Source organism: Grammomys surdaster, unplaced genomic scaffold (genome assembly GCF_004785775.1).
Source record: "Grammomys surdaster isolate TR1022 unplaced genomic scaffold, NIH_TR_1.0 128, whole genome shotgun sequence".
Classification (NCBI taxonomy): Eukaryota; Metazoa; Chordata; class Mammalia; order Rodentia; family Muridae; genus Grammomys; species Grammomys surdaster.
Genome location: NW_021604586.1, coordinates 1718933 through 1739365, shown reverse-complemented (window position 1 = coordinate 1739365; position 20433 = coordinate 1718933). Strand labels below are relative to the sequence as shown.

Here is a 20433-nt window from a genome sequence, read left to right as displayed (position 1 = left end):
CCCCTGTTCTACTTCCTATCTCCACGGATCCCTTCCCCCCCCCCCCCGCCACACACACACACACCCATTGCAGACAGTTCACAAAAATAGAGTCATGTGCTGCTTGGCCTTCCGTGTCTGGCTTCTGTCTAGAAATCGTGGTGCTGATGTTTCGAGGTCTACCTACAGTGTCTAATATCTTCAAGGTTCATCCACGTGGTATTGATAGGAATCAGTAGAGTTCACTACCTTGTTAATGTTCTGTGTCTATTGTTTACCATGTCTGTGATCCATTGACGAGTTGTTTTTCTCTTCTGCTTGCGTGAGCAAGGCTGCCATTCACAGCTATGTTCCCGTGTCTATTTGAGCCCTTATTTGCTATATGCCTAGGAATAGAATTGCTGGGCCTCCTATTGTTCTGTGTTTAACTTACCGAGGGATGGGTTAATGGTTTCTACGGCAACTGCCCCAGTTTCAGTTCCTACCAGGAGGGGGTGAGGATTCCTCCAGTCCCTCCACATCCCCACCAACACATGGGTTACTTTTTTTTTTTTTTTTTTTAGCTTTGATCGGGGCACAGTAACAGGGCACTGCATATTCTATACTTGGAGGAGAGAACATTTGTCCTTTGTTCTGTGGGAAGGGCTCATGCGTACATTGATACTACTTCACTTGCTTCTGGTGATGTTTCCACCAAGATGCTTTCCCAGTTCCTGGTTCAGGAGGAATGCGGGACTCAGAGGCCTAGGTGTTTGTGAATCCCCCCCATTCTCTTGAGAGAAAACAATATGGAAAAAAAACACAAATGTCCCCCTGAACAAGGTGGCAGGGCATGAAGATTTGTCATCAAACCGAGATGGGTATTGCTACTAGGGGTTCAAGTACATGGGTGTTTCCAAACTTTCCACAAACACTAGCATAGCCTTCGGCTGCAAGTGTCAAGGGATCAGAGGTAGGGAATAACTTGCCTGCCATCAGAATGTCTTTGAGACTGCTCAGGTTCTCAGTCATCTCCATGTGACAGCTGATGCTGAAAGCAGAGATGTGTGAGCAGCCTGCCCCTTGTCACCAGCTGATAACAAAAGAGCAAGGTTCCGAGCCTGCCTGACTCGAGACCCCTGCAGCCTGAGTCCATTCCTGGAAAGGTTGTTCTCAATCGTTCTCAGTCACCGGACTGTGCAGTCGTGTACATATATTTACTCTGATTTCCTAAGAAGAAAACTAGCCGGGAAATGCTTTTAGATCTCTCTTGGACAATTTCAGATCTTTCCCAATTCTTTAAATACCTGACTAAATACTGCTGGGCAGAAATATGGGGGTGGGACCCAGAAAATCTGTTATTGTGATGAAACACACAAGATAAACATCATATCACATAATGCAAAGTTGGCTATAATGAATACTTTTCAGTGTAGGATTCTACAGCATTTAGTCCGTCCAGTTCTTGGCCTCCTTAGTTGAGGCTACTCAATGTCTCTGACAATCACTGTCGTCTGTTAGAACAGTCTCATCACCTCAGAAGGAAAGGTTGTACCCATTGGGCCTTGCTGGGATTAGAGTTAGACAGCTAAACTTGCACGGGACAGATCGTAAATATGCTACTACAGGAGAGTGTGTCCCAGGGTGGGCCTGTGCTCAGTCCACACCTCCTTTATTCTATAGGGAGAAAATTTCACCTGGATTTGAGGGGTTCCAGAAGTGTCACTCAACTAAGAGGTAGAGTAGACCCCCAACTTCTTAACTTCCAGCTTTTGACAGGGAAGAAACCCTTGATAACTTGCTTCAAAGCCATCATCAATCAAGGGCCTAGGGAAGGAAATACCCAAGGAGAGAGAAAGGAGTTGGGGAAGGAATTAGTGAAGAGGAGGATGAGTGAAGAAAGAAGAGATGGGAGGTTAGGGATGCTGAGTGCTTTTCAGCCTGTTTTGTAAGAGCACAGACAAGAAATCAATATGGCCGACGGTGTAAGCCATCAATCCCTCTTCTTCCTCTGCTTACTCTTGCCTCCTAAGGAAGGCTGAACCTTTCAAGGTTCTCAGACCATTGAACAGCTAAGAATCGGTGAAAGGAGCGTGCTGGAAGCATCTGTAAAGAAGAACATAGGAATCCGAGAAGGGAAGAGTCAAGATTTGGAAGCCAGAGAAGTCAGGGAAGGAAGCTGGCCAGAGGTGACATGGCTGTCACTGAGAATACTTGGAAAAGCAGAGACATATCTGAAGGGGGATTTGCATTAAAGAAGGTTCGTGTATGAGACTTTCCCTCTCCACCATCTTTCCACTAAGTGTTTAGGAAAATACGTTCTCTATGGTTGGCTTCGACTTTGTGGGATGATTAAAGAGCTAGTTATTAATTCAGCAATGCATAAATATTGAGTAGTGGGCTGGTGAGATGGTTCAGTAGGTAAAGAGGCTTGCCTCCAAGCCTAAAGACCTGAGTTCAATCCCTGGGACCCCCATGGTGGATGGATAGACTTGAAAAATTTGTCCTTTTGACCACAAGCTCACCATGATACATGTGCCCCCCCCATACACACAATTTAAAATAAGAATGAGGTGACTTAATAGGTTAAAAATAAAGAGATATTTTCATGTATAGCCAGACTGCATAAAAGTGGGAGGGCTGAACTTCTGTTTTGGAGAAAAGGAAAACAAGGTTTAGGGTTTGCATGTAACCTAACATTGAGTGCAGATAATAAAGGTTCTCCCACAGAGAGAACTAAACCAAGACCATAAGGCACGTTTGTTACTGCAAAAGGAGTGTTAGGGATCTAGTGGAGAGATGAAGCTAATGAAAGGTACCATCCAAGACATTTGCTCAGACACTTTAGGTGCAGTGAACTGGTAACAAAGGAGCAAGATCAGAGCCTGCCTGACTCGAGACCCCTGAAGCCTGAGTCCATTCCTGACAAGGATGTTCTCAGTCATTCTCAGTCATGGACTCTGTGCAGCCGTGTACAAATATTTACTTTGATTTCCTAAGAAGAAAACTGGCCAGGAAAAGTTCCCTCCTGGATGATTACAGATCTTTCCCAATTCTTTAAATACTTGGTTAAATATTGATCCAGCTGCCTTCCTGAGATAAGAGTTGGAGACCTAAACTTGTGTGGGAGAGATGATAGATGTGCTACCACAGGGGAGTGCGTCCACCATTTTGGTAGAAAGTAGAGATGTGTCTTTCTTGTAAAGAAGCAGTGCCAGGCCTAGAGGCGTTTGATCTGCTACCCACGTCAAGTCGGGTGCATTAGCTTCCATTGTTGCTATAACAAACCAGCACCAACCTAGATGGTGTCTGTGGAAGATGTCTCAGTTTGCACATCAGACTAGTGGTCTCCTCAGAACAGCTCTGGTCTCCTTGGCGTTCTTAGTCCTGCAGCCACAGACGATTTGAATAGACTTCCTGTCTTCCAGCTCAACTCTTCCCTACTTGTAGAGGGAGCCACAAAGGTAACAGAGGTTACAGACTCCAGACAGTCTGATAGATCCAGATAGCTAGGATCCCTTTTGGAGAGCAGATGCTAGCGACTGGCTCGTTATTTCTCCCTCCACGATCACTGCTTCAAAACAAGAAACCAGTCGTAATGGACCTTCTTTTTTTTTTAAAAAAAAACTTTATTTATTTATTTATTATAAGTACACTGTAGCTGTCTTCAGACACCCCACAAGAGGGCATCAGATCTCATTGCAGATGGTTGTGAGCCACCATGTGGTTGCTGGGATTTGAACTCATGACCTCTAGAAGAGCAGTCAGTGCTCTTAACCACTGAGCCATCTCACCAGCCCCCTGGACCTTCTTTCCAAGATAATTTTTGTAGCACTTTTGCCAAGAGCTCCAACAAGTTGATGACATACTAAGTGCTGACTCCTATGGATGTATAGGTTATAAATTATCTTTTCTTTCTTCTTTTTTTTTTTTTTTAAAAAAAGAAGAATAGCTTTTATTTACTTGTGTATCTATGTGTAATTCTGTGTACCTCATATATGCAGAAGCCGACGGAGATAAGAAGATGGTATCAAATCCCCTGGAGCTGGAGTTACAGGGGGGTGCGACCAACCATGTGAATCTTGGGGTTCAAATTCAGGTCTTGAACAAGAGCGGTAAGTGCTCTAACCATTGAGCAACCTCCCCAGCCCCGCTCTAACCACTGAGAAATCTCCTCAGCCCCACTCTAACCACTGAGCAATCTCCCCAGCCCACACCCAAGTCTGGAAGCCAGAGCTCAACACTGTCTTCCTCACTTTCTCGCCACCTTACTGTTTTAGACAAGGTATCCTTGAATCTGGAGCTTGCTCATTCATCTAGGATGACTAGCCAATGAGCTTCAGGTATTGGCCTGTCTCTATCTCTCCAGTGTTTCTTCCTGGCCTGGAACTCATCAAGTAGAGTGTGTTAGCTGGCCAACAAGCCCCAGGGCTCCATCTGTCCCCCTGCCCAGTGCTGGGGTAATAAGGACAATGCCACCACACCTGGTTCCTTCATGTAGTTTCTAAGGATTGACCTTACGTCTTCATGACCATAAGACAAGCACTTGACAGACTACGTCCACCTCCCCGGGTCCTTGTTTTGATTTTAAACCATTATGGTACCCGAGCTGACTGTAGAAGCAATTAAGTTCCAGGTGAGCTCATTATCCTCCTTCCTCAGCCTCTCTGGGTGAGGACGGGCGGGCGGGAACTACAAGGCCCAACTGTATTTGTTCACCTATTTATTGATGCTATGTCCTGCCTGGTACTAGATCTATAGCGCATGCACTGTGTCAGAGCACTTAAACCCTTATAAATGAAGGGACTGCCTGAGGCAAGAACAGAGACAGGAAAGAGAAAAGCAGGCTCGTCCGGTGTGCCAAGGAGAGGGCAAAGATCAGCCACGTCAGTAACTCAGAGGGCACCCTGGAAGTGGGAGGAGTGGGGTTTCCAAAGTGTTTGCAAGTATAAAAGCCAAGTTCAGAACGAAGACAAAGGTCAAGTGTGGCCTGTTGGGTCGGCCTGGGAAAATGGCTTGGCTGCAAAAGCGCTCACTATGCAAGCATGAGGATCTGAGTTCAAACCCACTCCCCTCAACTTAAAAAAAGAGTGTGTGTGTGTGTGTGTGTGTGTGTGTGTCTGTGCGTCTGTGTGTCTCTGTGTGTCTCTGTGTGTGTGTGTGTGTCTGTGTGTGTCTGTGTGTCTGTGTGTGTCTGTGTGTGTCTCTCTGTGTGTGTGTGTGTCTGTGTGTGTCTCTGTGTGTGTCACGCATGTTACGGGTAATGATGGCACATCCTTCAGTGCTAGGAAGGTAAAGGCAAAAAAGATCCTTAGAGTCTGTTAGCTGGCCAGTCCAGCTAAATCAGTGAACTTCAGGTTCAGTGTCAGATCTTACCCAAAAACAAAAGGTGGAAAATACCTTCAGTTTCTATATGTACACACACGTGTATGCAAGTATACACACATAGGCATGAGTACACACACACACACACACACACACACACACACATCAATACCAGAAATCTTGCTGGGCCTTTTCTTTTTACAAACTTGATTTAGAACCAACTAATCTACCAGGGAGACTAATGCCTATCTCAGAAGGCTGGAGCTGGGTGTCCAGAGCCCAGTCCCCTTAGATTTCCTTCTCATCCATGTAGAAACCTGAGAAAGAATTCCAGAAGCTCTCCCAAAACTGAGGTAGGCCTGGGAAACTCCTAGGTAAAGATGTCTATGGGAGAGGGCAAGGTGTGACAGCCCGGTCCCAGGCCATTGCTTATGAAAAATGAGACACTTGAGTTATTGACACATCTTGGACCCAACCCACAAAGGCAAGGACAACATCATGGTCAACCCTAACGGATGGACTCAGGGTGCTCAGGGTTCACACAGAGTGGCGTTCTTCACTCTTTCAGCTTACAGGAAATAGTGTGCTATGCTCAGAGAAAGGACAGAGACAGGCGTCCCACAGCAGCAGAATGACCTGTCCCATGCATGCATGAGCTGTGCTATCCTACCTGTTGGAAAATCTCCAGTGACGAACCAGGTAATTAACAGAAAGTGGAGACGTGCTTTCGCATGAGAGAATTTGAAAGGAGAGATAGGTCAGCTGATTCTGGATACACATGTTGCTGACTCACTGTGACCCAGCCCTGCTTTTGTGTGCCTTGCTCTCTCATGTAGCACTCAAAGAATGCAGTACACATCTTGTGACAGGTGCCCGGTGACCCTGTGCCAACAGGCTGACTCACCTCCCATGCTGCTAATGTTCACCAGCCTTCCCTTGGACTTTCTAAGGAGAGGCAGAAACACCTTGGTGACCTCCACAGTTCCGAAGAAGTTCACGGCCATGCATTTTCTGTAGAAGGACATGGGAATGAGTTCCCCGTCAATCGGATAGTGTAAGATCCCAGCATTGTTGACCACGGCCCACAGTCCTGGGGGCGGAAAAAAAAGCCATCTGTGAGGATGGGAGAAAGCTGGAGCATGTGGATATTTTCACACATTGAGTTCTGGAGCCACCAAACCTCTTTGAAAACTAGATTTCAGGCAGAATACAAACTTTCCCAACTTGGTCTCTTCCTATGTACTCAAACTACTCCCATAGTGGAGCAAGGTGAGGAGAACAAACGTGTGTATTATTAAACAATGATTTTGGTGATCCCGTATTTTAAAGTTTATTTATTTTGTGTGGGCGAGAAAAGCCTGCATGCCATGGTGTGCACGTCCAGGTCAGAGGACATCCTATAAGAGTTGATTCATTCCTTCCACCATGTAGATGGTATTGACTGCATTCAGATCACTGGGCTTGGCTGCAGCCACCATCGCTCTCAGAGATGACCTGTCGGCCCCGTTCTTCTTTTGCCTAGTAGCCCTTTCCTTATAGCCAAGATGCTGGATAGTCACTATTTATGGGAACAGCTGGGACCGCAAGATGAGAGTCATAGTGTCATAGCCTGCCAGGTCCTAAAACAGCAGATTTCGACTTGAGGGTCTTGACACCCACAGGGGTCTCCTATCAGACATCCTGCATATTTTTTTGCATTATGATTCATAATGGTAGCAAATAACAGTTATGAAGTAGCAATGAAATAATTTTAAAGTTAGAGATCACCACAATATGAGGAACTATATTAAAATATTTCAGCATTAGGAAGTCTCAAGAGCCACTGTCTTAAAGTTTTGAAGCCTATTTCCTCCACCAAGAAGTATGTAAAGACATCACTAACACACTTCAGGATGATATGTCTACAGCCTTCCCTCATCTCTAAAAGCCTAACAACAAGAGGAAAAGTCCCAATAGCAGGGTGATGGTGATGTCCTAACACCGTGAACCCTACTTCCTGGCTTAGGCAGTGTGTCGCCTTGATGAACATCAGAATCACAGCACAGCTGGTTCAGACCTGTTCCTGGCCTGGCTACCAGAAATTCTGAATCGTCATGAAGTGGGATCTGAGCATCTGCCTTTCTAAGTCCCAAGAGATGTGAATCATCCTTGGAGGACCCTTGCATCCAGCAGTGCTGTTTAGCCCTCTGGGTACTTTAGAATACTGTGTCTTCTGGCTCAAACTACCTCCTAGCCTATTTGATTAACCCTGTGACTGGGAAAGAGAAGGACCCAAAGACAAGCAGTATTTAAACCTTGCCAAGAGTACAGTTGGGAAACGCCCCTTAAGGAGGGGGCGGGAAAGAATGGATACAGTAGTCCTAAGGCAGGCAAGGCGGGAGACAGTTTAGCCTGGAACATTCCATTAATTCTGTATTATTTACACCTCCCTTCCTGTAACAATGCACTCAGAAGCCTAGTTTTTTCATCTGCACATATCATACACACACACACACACACACACACACACACACACACATGCCCATCTCCAAACAGTACACCTAGCAACTTCAGAAACCCTTCATTTCCTCACGCCTGGTTATAATCATACTTGACAGTTTCTATTCATGCATATTCTCAACATATCCGCGTACGAAGAATAAAAGGGCTGATTCAGCCCAAACTGATATTGGGTGTGGCTGCAGTAACCTTTTTAGGGAGAGTCCCCTACTTATCACCTTATGCCTATGCACAATTGGGTGTGTTTACAGTTAAAACCAGATGCATTCTGGGAAGGAACATGTGCAGTACATGTGGTGATATAACTTAGCCAACCAATCAAAATAGAGAATCACCCAAACCATGCTATTTAGTAACCAATCCTTCCTTCCCTTGGGCCTCTTAAAAAGAGATGCCAAGCCATAGCATAGCCTAGGGCCTGTGAGTACTTTCACTCAAGTGGTCTGTTATCAGTCTTGACAGTGTGTCCCTCTGAAACCTATCACTTTGTTCCCAATAAAATGGACTCTCTGAAAATTTGTTTGATCTTTTATTTTCAATTCTTTGGATCAGAGGTTAAGAGGCCAGAAACACCCAGGCCGTACTCATCAACCCAGTAACAGTCCCATAGGGATTTGAAGAGGGGTTCTGAAGAACAAATGGGAGACTTGAGAGGAACAGCAGTGACAGGATCTGGAAATGTTGAGATAGACAGACTTAAACAGACCTGCTAGGTTCATGGAATTCCAGCATGGTGTGGACAGTAGATCTCAAAGCGAGGCTCACCTCTTATCTTCAGCAGCGTTGGCATCTCAGAACTCGTTAGAAATGGACACTTTGAGGCTAGGGATGTGGCTGGATGGGCAGAGTGTTCAGTTAGCATGCACAAAGCCCTAGACCCAATCCTCAGCACTTCATAAACCAGATAGGGAGGTGGACACCTGTGATTCCAACACTTGGGAGGTGCAGGCAGGAGGATCAGAAGTTCAATCCCATCCTTGTCTATACAGAAGGTTTGAGGCCAGTCTGGGATATATAAGACCCCACGACAAAATGAAACTAAGAAAGAGAAAGAGACAGAGACAGAGAGACAGAGACAGAGAGAGACAGAGAAAGGGAGAGAGAGAGAGGGAGAGAGAGGGAATATTTATTTATGTATGTTTGAGAGAGAAAGAGACAGAGACTGAGAGGCAGAGATGAATGGGGGGAAGGAAAGAAAGGGAGGGAGGGAGGAAGGGAGGGAGGGAGGGAGGGAGGGAGGGAGGGAGGGAGAGAGGGAGAGAAGGAGGGAGGGAGAGAAGGAAGGAAGAAGGCTTTGTGCACTGTGTGAAGGGGGTATCAGACTCCCTGGAACGGGAGTTGAAACTGGCTTCCAGCCACTCTGTGGTGCTGGAAACTATTTCCAGGTCGTCTGAAGAGCAGCAAGTGCTCTCAACCACTAGGCCATCCTCTAGACCCAGAGGATCTATGTTAACTTCAATAGCAAACATCTTGGGACTGGGCTGAAAGATCAGTTTCTACATTTAAGTAAGGAGGCCGGGCAGTTGTGGTGCCCGCCTTTAATCCCAGCACTTGGGAGGCAGAGACAGGTAGATTTCTGAGTTCGAGGCCAGCCTGGTCTACAGAGGGAGTTCCAGGACAGCCAGGACTACACAGAGAAACCCTGTCTCAAAAAACAAAAAAACAAAAAACAAAAAAAAAAGTGAGGAAATCATACTTTAGCTGCCTTTGCCTTTGGTGATGCTTGCCTGTGATCCCAACACTCTGGAGGCAGGAGGATTGTGAATCTGAGGCCAGCCTAGGGTGCATAGTGAGATCCTGTCTCCTGAAACCCCCTTTGACTCTTACAAGAACTCAAGATGCATACCTCCTTGCTGTGGCCTGTGGTGATTCACTTTCTCTATCTTCCTCTTGTTTCTCCTGATTTCTTTTTCACTCTTTCTTGGAAATGGTTTTTTTTCCTCACATAATATATCTTGATTTGCTTCCCCTCCCTTCCCTCCTCCCAGTTCCTCCCCACTCCCCCCCCCCATCCAGATCCACTCCTTTCCTGACTCTCATTAGAGAACAGACTCTAAGGGATAATAATAAAATAAAACAAAATATAATAAAGTAATAAAAAGAGAAGACAAAAAAACCTAACACATTAGAATTGGCAAAAACAGACAGAAAGAAAAGAGCCCAAGAGAAGGCATAAGAAATGGAGACCCACGTGTGCACACACTCAGGAATCTCATAAAACACTAAATCGGAAGCTATCATATACACAAAAAAGTAGCTGGTGCAGACCTGTACAGGCCCTGTGAGTGCTGCCTCGGTCTCTGTGAGTTCATTTGACCTTTGCTCATGTTGATTTAGAGAGGGCCTTGTATCCTTGGTGTCCTCCATCCCCTCTGGTTCTTAAATTCTGTCTGCCTTCTCTTCCAGGGTTCCCTGAGCCCTGAGGGGAGGGATTTGATGGAGACATCTTGTATAGGGCTAAGTTCACAATGGTCTCTCACTCTCTGCATGCTGTCTGGCTGTGGGTCTCTGTATCTGTTCCCATCCACTGCAGGAGGAAGCTTCTCTGATGAGGGCTGGGCAGGGCCCTGCTCGATGAGCACAGCAGGATGTCGTTAGCAGTCATCTCAATGCACTTTTTGCAGCCTGACTCAGGCCTGCAGAAACCTTCCATTAGTAAGTTGTTAACCTCTGTGTCTAGTATGTTAACTTTCCACAATTCCAAAGCACATTCAAAGTCAGTGCTGTAGTCTGAAAGGGAGGGGAGCATATCCCCAACAGTGGCAGAGACAAGGTAGTAGCCGTCAGTCCGTACTTGAGGACCATGTACACTTCAGTGAGGGCCAAGAGGAAGGATTGACCATCAAGACCAGATGTTCCGTCCTTAGGAATTTAAATAATGCCCCCAAAGAAATGACAACAGGCTCAAAATCCTGGCATTTCTTTTTGTTTGTTTGTTTGTTTGTTTGTTTGTTTCGAGACAGAGTTTCTCTGTGTAGCCCTGGCTGTCCTGGAACTCACTCTGCAGACCAGGCTAGCCTCGAACTCAGAAATCCTCCTGCCTCTGCCTCCCAAGTGCTGGGATTAAAGGTGTATGCCACCACTGCACGGCTAATCCTGGCATTTCTTTTGCCACATCACTGAAAGATGGTTCTAAGCCTAAACCAAATTGGTCCACAGAAAACAAAATTACATTTCTTGTGAGCCAGAGTTTATGATCACAGGTAGGTACCGAAGGCTGTGACCACTTAGCCAGGATGAAGGCTGCTCACACAGAGAAAGCAGCAGCTGTCAAGACAGGGAATGAGTACAACGCCATTATGCCTGATGTGGACATTGGGTCAGTCAACCCGAAATCTGAGAGAATGTTCTAGTACAGGGATCGTCCAATTTTTTTTTTTTTTATGTAGAGCACCCTTGTGGTCTGGATATGAACTGTCCCTCCAAGGGCTCATTTGGTTCCCCAGTGCAATGTTTAGAGGTGGGTCTTTGCAGAAGTGATTGGATCATGAGGAGGGTCTGACTAACCGACTAATGGGTGAATAACTGTATGGACTACTGGGGACACAGTAGGCACTATGGAAGGTGTGGCCTTGTTAAAAGTGATCACTTCTCTCTCTATCTCTCTATCTCTTTCTTCCTCTCTCCCTCTCCTCTTTCTCCCTCCCACTCCTGTCCACCATAAAGTGGACAGCTTTGGCCTACTTCATGCTCCCTGCCAGGATGCTCAGGCTCATCATGGTCCAGCAGCAATGGAACCATGATCCCAGTAACTCTTCCTTTAAACTGTTCCTCGCTGGCATTTGCCACAATGACAAAGTGCAGAGTATAAAGGCCAAATACTTTTATCTCTTGCGAGCCCTTGGACTTCGCCTCTGCCGTCAGGGCACAAGTGAGTACAGAGGTGCAGGCTGTGTGAAAGCAGAAAGGAGAGGCCACGTTCGTGTGAACTTCTAATGATGGACCCTGACATCTGAACGGCATGTCATTTTCATGTTCAAAGATAATTCTTCATTCATGGGTCAATGGGCCAACCAAAGTAGGTGGCACATCATAGCAGCTTTCGTTGTCTCTTTGGATGCAGAGGTCTCATCTTCTAGATCTTCATAAAATATATAATAGGTGACTGGGGACTGTTGCGCCATCAACAGAACTTACTACTAATATCTAACCGTGCCCTGATACCTTTAACCTACCAGAGAATTCTAAACTGGCCAATAAGCCCATGGCACTTGGTATTAATTAACATCAGCTAGCAATGATCAATAGGTTAACAGGAAGTCAATAATAAGCTGTACAGGAATACAATATGGTCACCAGTCCTCCAGGAGACTTGCTGGTTTATCTACAGATTCTAGATGGGTCTTATTTGGTGACCCTGTGGCTCCAGGTTCACTTTAAGAAGACTGAAGTTAGAGAAACCTGGAGTGTGTAGGCAGGTGGACTACTTGTTCTGGCCCAGGGGGACACTGCCTCTCAGGATGCTAACTGCAAAAATGACAGGGACTCATGACATGGAAACTGAGCTCCCATATCCCTTCATATCTGGATACCACCACAGCATCTCTGTGTCTAGAATTCACCCCTCCATCACTACACCATGCCTGGATACCACCACAGCATCTCTGTGTCTAGAACTCACCCCTCCATCACAACAGATGGTCAATGCTGCCCTGTTGGATCTCACAGAAGGATTCTGCATCCAATTTCTCCTTCTATAAGGCATTATTAAGTCAGACTTATGAGTGACAAGTGAGGCCTATTGAGGATGGTAGAAGATCAGGCTGGGAAAATGTTCTAGAATATGCTGACTTGGAAGCTGGAGATATGGCTCAGGGGTCAAGAGAGCTTACTCTTTTCTGAGGACTAGGATTTGGTTCTAAGAACCCAGGCCAGGAGGTTCACAACTGCCTGTAACTCCAGCTCCAAGAGATCTGTCTTCTTCTGACCTCTGTGGTTTTCTCCTCTCTCTTTCCCTCTCCCTCCCCCCTCTTACTCTTACTCTTGCACTCTCTCTCTCTCTCTCTCTCTCTCTCTCTCTCTCTCTCTCTCACACACACACACACACACACACACACACACACACACACACACACACAATCTTTTCATAAAAAGAAAATGATGACACCATGCTACACTTGTTGAGAAACAATTCCCAAATTAACTAACAATCTTCTATTTCTTCTTATCTCATTTATGCGTCGGTTCTTCACCTGTGGGTCGTGACCCTTTTCACAGGGATCACATATGGGATATTTACATTAAGATTCGTAACAGTGGTAAAATTCCAGCTATTAAGTTGCAACAAAAATAATTTTATGGCAGCAGTGGTTTGGGAGGGGGGGTGGTTACCACAACAGGAAGAACTGTATTAAAGGCTCACAGCACCGGGAAGGTTGAGAACCACTGCATTTAGGAGTAAGTACTCACTGTTCTAAATGTTGAATTGGGGGAAAGAGAGGCCTTTCCTAAGCACCTCTTGCCTTGTTCCAGACTCTTCTACTTCCTTTCTATAATATTCCTTAAGCTACAAGACAAGGCTGGCACTGGGGGGGGGGGGAGGATAACAAGGTCAGCTCTGAACATGGTGAGGTTGAACCTCTGGGATCTGAGTTGAAATGTTTGGAGGACAATTTTGTGTGTTTAGGTTCAGATATAAGAAAGAATTTGCCAGATGGGCTGCGTGGCTTTGGAAGGTATTAGTGTAAATTAGTTTTTCAACTCTGACCAAACATTCACATCACCTAGAGAGCTTTAAAAACTGAAAGCTGCTAATGGGGCTGGGGAGATAGTGTGCTGGTTAAAGCTGCTTAGAGCATATGCATAGGGTCTCCAACCCCCACAAAAGCTGAGTTGTAATGGCACCACTAAGGGGTTAGGGGAGCATATGCATAGGGTCTCCAACCCCCACAAAAGCTGAGTTGTAATGGCACCACTAAGGGGTTAGGGGAGCAATAGAGGGATCCCAGGGGTTTGCTGACCAACCAGACTGGCCAAAACAACACACTCAGTGTCAAAAACACAAGACACAGTGTGATAGAAGACACCTGACTTTGACCTCTCCCCTGTATATGTTCACACACAGGCATGCATGCGCATTTGTGCACACACACACACACACAGACACACACACATTGCTCGTGCCTCAGAGACTCTCCTTAAGTAAGCTACAATAATAAAACTTTTGGCTGGAGGCACCCAGACATGGCTACTCCCTGACCATGGGCCTGGGAGTTCAGAAGGGACTCACATCTGTTTAACCCCTTGATGGCACCATCTTAAAGTTCTGAATCAGTTCTTCGATGAGGAGGTTCTTACTTTCACAGGGTGTGTGCCATACTCTGGGCTCAAACATGGGTTTTATCAAGCCCTCCTCCAATGTGGGGGGACAGAGAGCCCTTGGCATAAGGATAGGGCGATCTGACCCAGAAGTGGGGGACTGAATAGCTGCAGATGGAATCAATAGGAAAGATTCTGATTTGAAGGAGAGATCCTGAGGTAACAAACAGAAGGCTGGGGAGCAAAAGAGAGGCTGGGGACCCCAAATTTGAGCAGGGGACTGTCCTTTTGGAACAGTCCAGGGAAGAGAAGGTCTTTGCTTTCCGAGATGATAGCTTTGACTAAAGCCAAGTAAAGAAGTGTGGTGAGAACTAACAGTTGTGCAAGAAGAAATGGAAACAGATGGAGATTTGGCCTCAGAGACTTGGCCAGAAATGGAGATGAGACGGGTAGAGCCTAAAGGATGCACATGGCCCTACGGCTGTGAGCTAAGCTGGGAAAGACCCAGGCATGCTGATATTGCTGGAGGAAGGCGAAGATCAGGGGACGGGAGAGTGATGAGAGGATGACCAATTAGAAACAGAGAAGATGATAGACAGCACCTCAAGAGGGGGTGGGATGATGGTTCAGTCAGTAAAGCACTTGCCTAGCAAACCTGAATCCACCTCTTCAAAAGCCTGTCACAGTGACACGCACTTGAAATCCCTGCCTCAGGGAGGTAGAGACAGGTGAATCCCTGGTGTTCGCTGGCCAGCCAATGTTGCCTAACTGGTGAGCTCAAAAGACAAGCTGCGTGGTACATTTGAAACAAGAGTCAAGGTTGTCTTCTGACCTATATGCACACACATGCATGTACATGCTTGTACCCATGAGTCCTGTACGGTTCTGTGAAGAGGGGAGATAAATCTGAGTCACTCCAAACATCTTTGTGTCTTAGAGGCTCTCGCACATGGGCAGGGACTCCATACAAGTGTCCTCTGTCGAGGTCAGCAGCCACGGTCATCGGAGGCTGTGACAAGAGGTGGACTCTGGTAAGTGGGATGAGGAGGAATCAAGGAGGTTGGTACCTTTGTCTTGAATCTTCTCTGAGACTTTGCTGTGAGCATCTTGTATCTGCTCTGGCTTGGTGATATCCATCTGGAGCACCGAAAGGCGCTCAGAGCAGGTTTTTCTCAATTCCTCTGCTCCCGGACCCTCTTTATCCAGCACTCCAGCGAACACTGTGAAACCCAGTTTGTCCAAGTGCTTGGCCAAAGCATGACCGAAACCAGAATCAGCACCTGCAACAGTCAAGACAAAAGGGTGAGCCCAAATCAATGCAGTAAGGCAAGATTGCTTCATGAGGATGACGTCACATGGTGTTTATGATGGTCTCTGGTCCCTGAGGAGAGGGAGTCTGGGAAATTTTTTTGTTGGCTGTTAGGAAATAGCTGGGGATGTTAAGACAAACAACTAACTCTATGTAAAGAAAGAAGAGATGTTGGTAGAAAATTTAGTGAGCATATATGGAAAGGGAAAAGGGTCTGAAGGATGATGGTTCAGGGGTGACTGACAAAAAATGAATGTGGCATGGAAAACCATTATGTGTATGTGTATGTGTATATGTATACACGCACTTAAGTATGTGTGTATACATGTATGTATGTGTGTATATACATACATATATTTGTGTATATATACACATATATACATACATATGTGTGTGTATATATACACATACATATATGTATGTATACATGTATATTCATACATACATGCCAGGTAAAGGAGTTTGAGGTGTTGACCTTGACCATAGGTTCTCAGGGTAGAGAATGACCTTGAAGGTATCCTTATAGGCAACACTTTGGACCATAAGCTTGGAACTTACATAGACCAGGAAAGGTCCCAGGGAGAGCCTGGCCTTGAGTAGGAGTGAGTTACAAACTGTGAAGATGCCATGACAAACTCTGCTGAAGGCCTGGGACCCTGGAAATTTGGCAGGGACAAGAAATCCTCCTGCCCCTCCTGCTCTGGGAAGTGACTCACGACTGTGATCCTCTTCCAGCTGGCCATGGTGTCCCAGAGCTGTAGTTTCTTGGAAGGCTGAGACAGGAGGATTGTAAATTCAAGGCCTACCTGGGTAACACACTGTCTCAAAATAAGATATTGAAAAATTAAAAGTAAATTAAAGAGGGCTGGGGAGACAGACTAATGGTAGAGTCCCTGCCTGGCCAGTGGACACTGGGAAGAGTAAATCTCAATTGGGAAGTTTCCTCCATCAGACTGGCCCATGGACATGTCTGTGGGTCATTTTCTCCATTACAAATGATTAATGTGGGTGGGAGGACCCAGACCACTGTGGGTAGTGTCACCGCTGCACAGAGGGTCCTGGGTCGGATGGAAAAGCAGGCTGAGAAAGATGGAAGGAGCAAGCAAGCCAAAAAGCAGCACTCCGCCATAGCCTTTACTTCAGTTCCTGCTCCAGGTTCCTGTGTTGAGTTCTTGCCTTGACTTTTCTTTATGAGGAGCTGTGACCCGGAAGTACAAATCGAGTAAATCCATTCTTCTCCAAGTTTTTTTTTTGTCAGTGTAAAAAAGCCAACTATGATAACCCAGTAGCCCCCTCCAAAATTAAGGATTCCCCTTTCCCATACAGGTCGGATGAGACTCATGAGAGGTTTCTTTGTTCACCGAGGATAAAGTCAGACCTGGAGTCTCTGAATCTTTTCTGTGCCTCATTATGTATGTAACTGACCTGCTTGTCCCACTAATAAACTGCAGCAAAATATACCGAACTACGGTAGAGGGTCTGCCCTTTCCTTGCTTCCTGGTTTACCCTTCATCTGAGCCACGAGGTCATCCCTCATGACCCATCCTTGAGACGCATGCAGGCCATTTGAACAGAACGTGTTCACTTCTACAGTTGTCCCTGCCTGACCCGGGTGTCCCTTGCAATAACCGTGCAGAATGGCCTCTCTTAGTTAGAAAGGATCTCTGTGAGTTCAAGGCCACCCTGGTCTGCAGAGTGAGCTCCCGAACAGCCAGAGCCACCTGACTCCTTAGAGACAGACAAGCCCTGTCTCTAAAAACGAAACAAAAAGTTGAACATGATGGAGTACAGCTGTGACCTGCACTGAGTCAGGAGGATTTCTATGAGTTCCAGGCCAGTCTTTGGCTACATCATGAGTCTCAGGCTGGCCTAAACTACAGAGAAAGGCCCTGTCTTAAAACCAAACGCCTGCTATTACCAAGAACTACAGCCAGCTAAGGAATGCTAAGAGCAAGAGAAAATAGCCTTCCCTGGGATGAGTACAGCAAATATTATCCAGGACCAAAGGCTTAACCCTGAAGGCAGATCCACACAAGTAGCACTCACAGAGTGAGGAGGCTGTACTTAGGTACTTAGAAACATATATACATACATACATACATACATACATACATACATACAAACATAATACGAACATACATACATACATACATACATACAAACATAATACGAACATACATACATACATATACACATACATACATACAAACATAATATGAACATACATGCATACACACACATACATACATACATACATACAAACATAATACGAACATACATGCATACATACATACATACATACATACAAACATAATATGAACATACATACATACATACACACATACATACATACAAACATAATATGAACATACATGCATACACATACATACATACATACATACATACATACATACATACAAGTGAACAAAAGCAATTAAAGCTGAACAGGCCATAAACTTGGAAAAGAGCAAGAAGGATTCACAGGAGGGCATGGACGGAGAAGGAAAAGGAAGGGGGAAATGTAATTAATTCTATTATGTCCTGGCTGCTTTTGTGTCAACTTGACACAAGCTGGAGTCATTAGAGAGAAAGGAGCCTCCCTTGAAGAAATGCCTCCATGAGATCCAACTGTAAGGCATTTTCTCAATTAGTGATCAGTGGGGGAGGGCCCAGCTCATTGTGGGTGGGGCCATCCCTGGGCTGGTGGTCCTGGGTTCTATAAGAAAGCAAACTGAGCAAGCCAGGGGAACAAGCCAGTAAACAGCACTCCTCTGTGACCTTTGCATCAGCTCCTGCCTCCAGGGTCCTACGCTGTGTGAGTTCCTGTCCTGACTTCCTTCAATGATGAACAGTGACCTGGAAGTGTGAGCCAAATAAACCCTTTCCTCCCCAACTCGCTTTTTGGTCATTGCAGCAATAGACCCCTAAGACATGTTAACAATCTCAGAGAAGTAGTAAAGGGTTTAAAAACACAAATAACATAACCCAGCTGAAGGACAAATAAATACGCAAAAGCATGTTTGATGCAAAAAATAAAATTAAAATGACACCATGTCCTCTGTTGGGCTTTCAAGCCTTTATGTGCAGCACTGAACAGTGGAGACTTCACCTTGAGTGCCAGGCAACGAGCATCATGGGTAAGCATCATTGCCTGACTCTGTTGTCCACGGATGAACCTCGTGGAAAGTGTACTAAACCATTTGGAGCCTCCACTTCCTCGTGTGGAAAGTAAGGTTCTAGTTAGCCCTCTCCTAGGCTCCCCTGAGCAATCGGGAGCCCAGTGCTACTCAGAAGTCCTAGTATGTCCTAAATAGTATGTTCTGGCCCTCACAGTGGTGGAGACCTGGCTATGCTGGCCCTCGCTCATCTGTGCGATAGCCCAGGAGCTATGCAGAGGTCAGCAGACCTTAGGAGAGCAGGAAGCTGAGATGAGATAACCTCTCTACACTCCTGAGTCAAGCCAGACCAGGAAGGCCAAAGGTTTCCTCAGACCTGTGTACGACGGGGTGTCTGCTCAGAAGAGTCTTTCCTAAGCAAGATTACAGCATGATTACCAGGTGTCAGTGAGCGTCACTGACAGCCATCCTGGATGTGTGTATGGGGGAGAGTAGGTAACTGTATTACCACCAGGTTACAGAGGGGAAAACGGAAGCAAAGATGGTTCACTCTCTCAGCAAGGGACAGCAGAGGTCGTCTAGACGCAGACAGGGCTTTGGGCATATCACCCAGGGAACAAAATTCTCATGTCGTTCACAGCAGAGGTCTGAGCACAGTCTGTGCAGAGTGACTGGCCAGTCGGGAAGCTTTGGAGTATGGGCACCTGAGTAGTAAGGAGGAGGCCTTTTGTTCCCTTTAATTTATTAAACTGGATTACACGGGCCGTTTCATGTACGTGTATGATGGTCTTTGGCCATAACCCTCCCGTTCGCCTTTATCCTCCCTCGTCTTACTCTTCTAGAGTCTCTCATTGGTCACCTTGGTTCCCTAGGTGATTCCATGGCTACTTCCATATTGTCTGTACATATATGATCTTATAAAACCTAGGACATGCAAATGAGAGGAAGCATGTGATCTCTCTCTCTCTCTCTCTCTCTCTCTCTCTCTCTCTCTCTCTTTCTCTCTCTGTATGTGTGTGTATGCATGTGCAAACACATGTGCTGCATGCACACATAGAGGCCAGAGGTCAATGACTGCTGTCTTTCCCAATCACTGCCCTCCTTGTTTGCTTTCAGAGACAGAGTCTCCCTCTAAACCTACTGCTCAGCAGATTGGACAGATGGGCCGGCCAATAAGCCCCAAAAGACCTTCCTGTCTCCACCTCTCCCGTGCTGACCGGTACATCCAGCTTTTGTATGTGAGCACTGGGGATCAAACTTAGGTTCTCCTGCTGGTACAGCAAGCACCTTACTGACTCAGCCATGACTGCAGCCCCAGTATTTGTCTTTCTGAGTCTGACTTAGAAATGCGTTCAGTTTGAGCATCTCCAGTCATGTCCACTTCCCTGCTAATGAAATGATGTCTTTCTTCTTTACAGCTGAAAAATTCCCATCGTGTATACGTCACGTCTTCCTCGTTCACTCCTCTGCTGTTGAACACACAGGTTGTTTCCATAACTCAGCTACTGTGAATAGTGGAATCGTCATCATTGTTGACCATGCCTGACTCCTAAGGAGAGATCGACAGCTCAGCAGACCATGTGAATCAGGTGGCCATCTGAGCAGAGGGCCAGGGAAGGCTGAGGTCCAGGTGATAGTCTTCGAAGTTCTTCTGTCGCTAGCAACTTAGACACCCATCACCTCAGAGCAAACACTGAGTGCTGGAGTCCCTTTGGGGCAAGAGCTGAGTAAATTAAATAAGTATAAAAATCATCATGAAAAAATTGTTGTTCTGAAGCTAGGTGGGGGTCCATAGCTGTAAACCTAGCACTCCGGAGGTAGAAGGCAAGGGCAAGAAGCAAGTTCCAGGCCGACCAGTGCGGCTTAAGAGGATTCCCATCTTGAAGGAAGAAAGAAAGGAAAGAAGGGAGAGAGGGAGAGACAGAGAGAAAGAGAAAAGAGTAAGGGAAGGGAGGGAAGGGAAGGGAA

At 46.0% G+C, this 20433-nt stretch overlaps 1 protein-coding gene and 1 long non-coding RNA gene across 2 annotated transcripts in view; one reads left to right on the top strand and one right to left on the bottom strand.

Moving 5' to 3' along the window:
* Hsd17b2 (hydroxysteroid 17-beta dehydrogenase 2) overlaps positions 1-20433 on the bottom strand; it is a 65034-nt gene that overhangs the window by 12498 nt on the left and 32103 nt on the right. Inside the window, exons 2-3 of the mRNA XM_028753551.1 lie at positions 15108-15320; positions 6188-6373 (exon numbers count right to left, since the gene is read on the bottom strand). Coding sequence (XP_028609384.1) covers positions 6188-6373; positions 15108-15320 — 399 coding nt within the window. The remainder of the gene's footprint in view (positions 1-6187; positions 6374-15107; positions 15321-20433) is intronic.
* Positions 3057-6604, top strand: LOC114609231. The gene is made up of 3 exons (XR_003709482.1): positions 3057-3422; positions 3963-4073; positions 6120-6604. It is a non-coding gene; the product is annotated as an uncharacterized LOC114609231 (long non-coding RNA).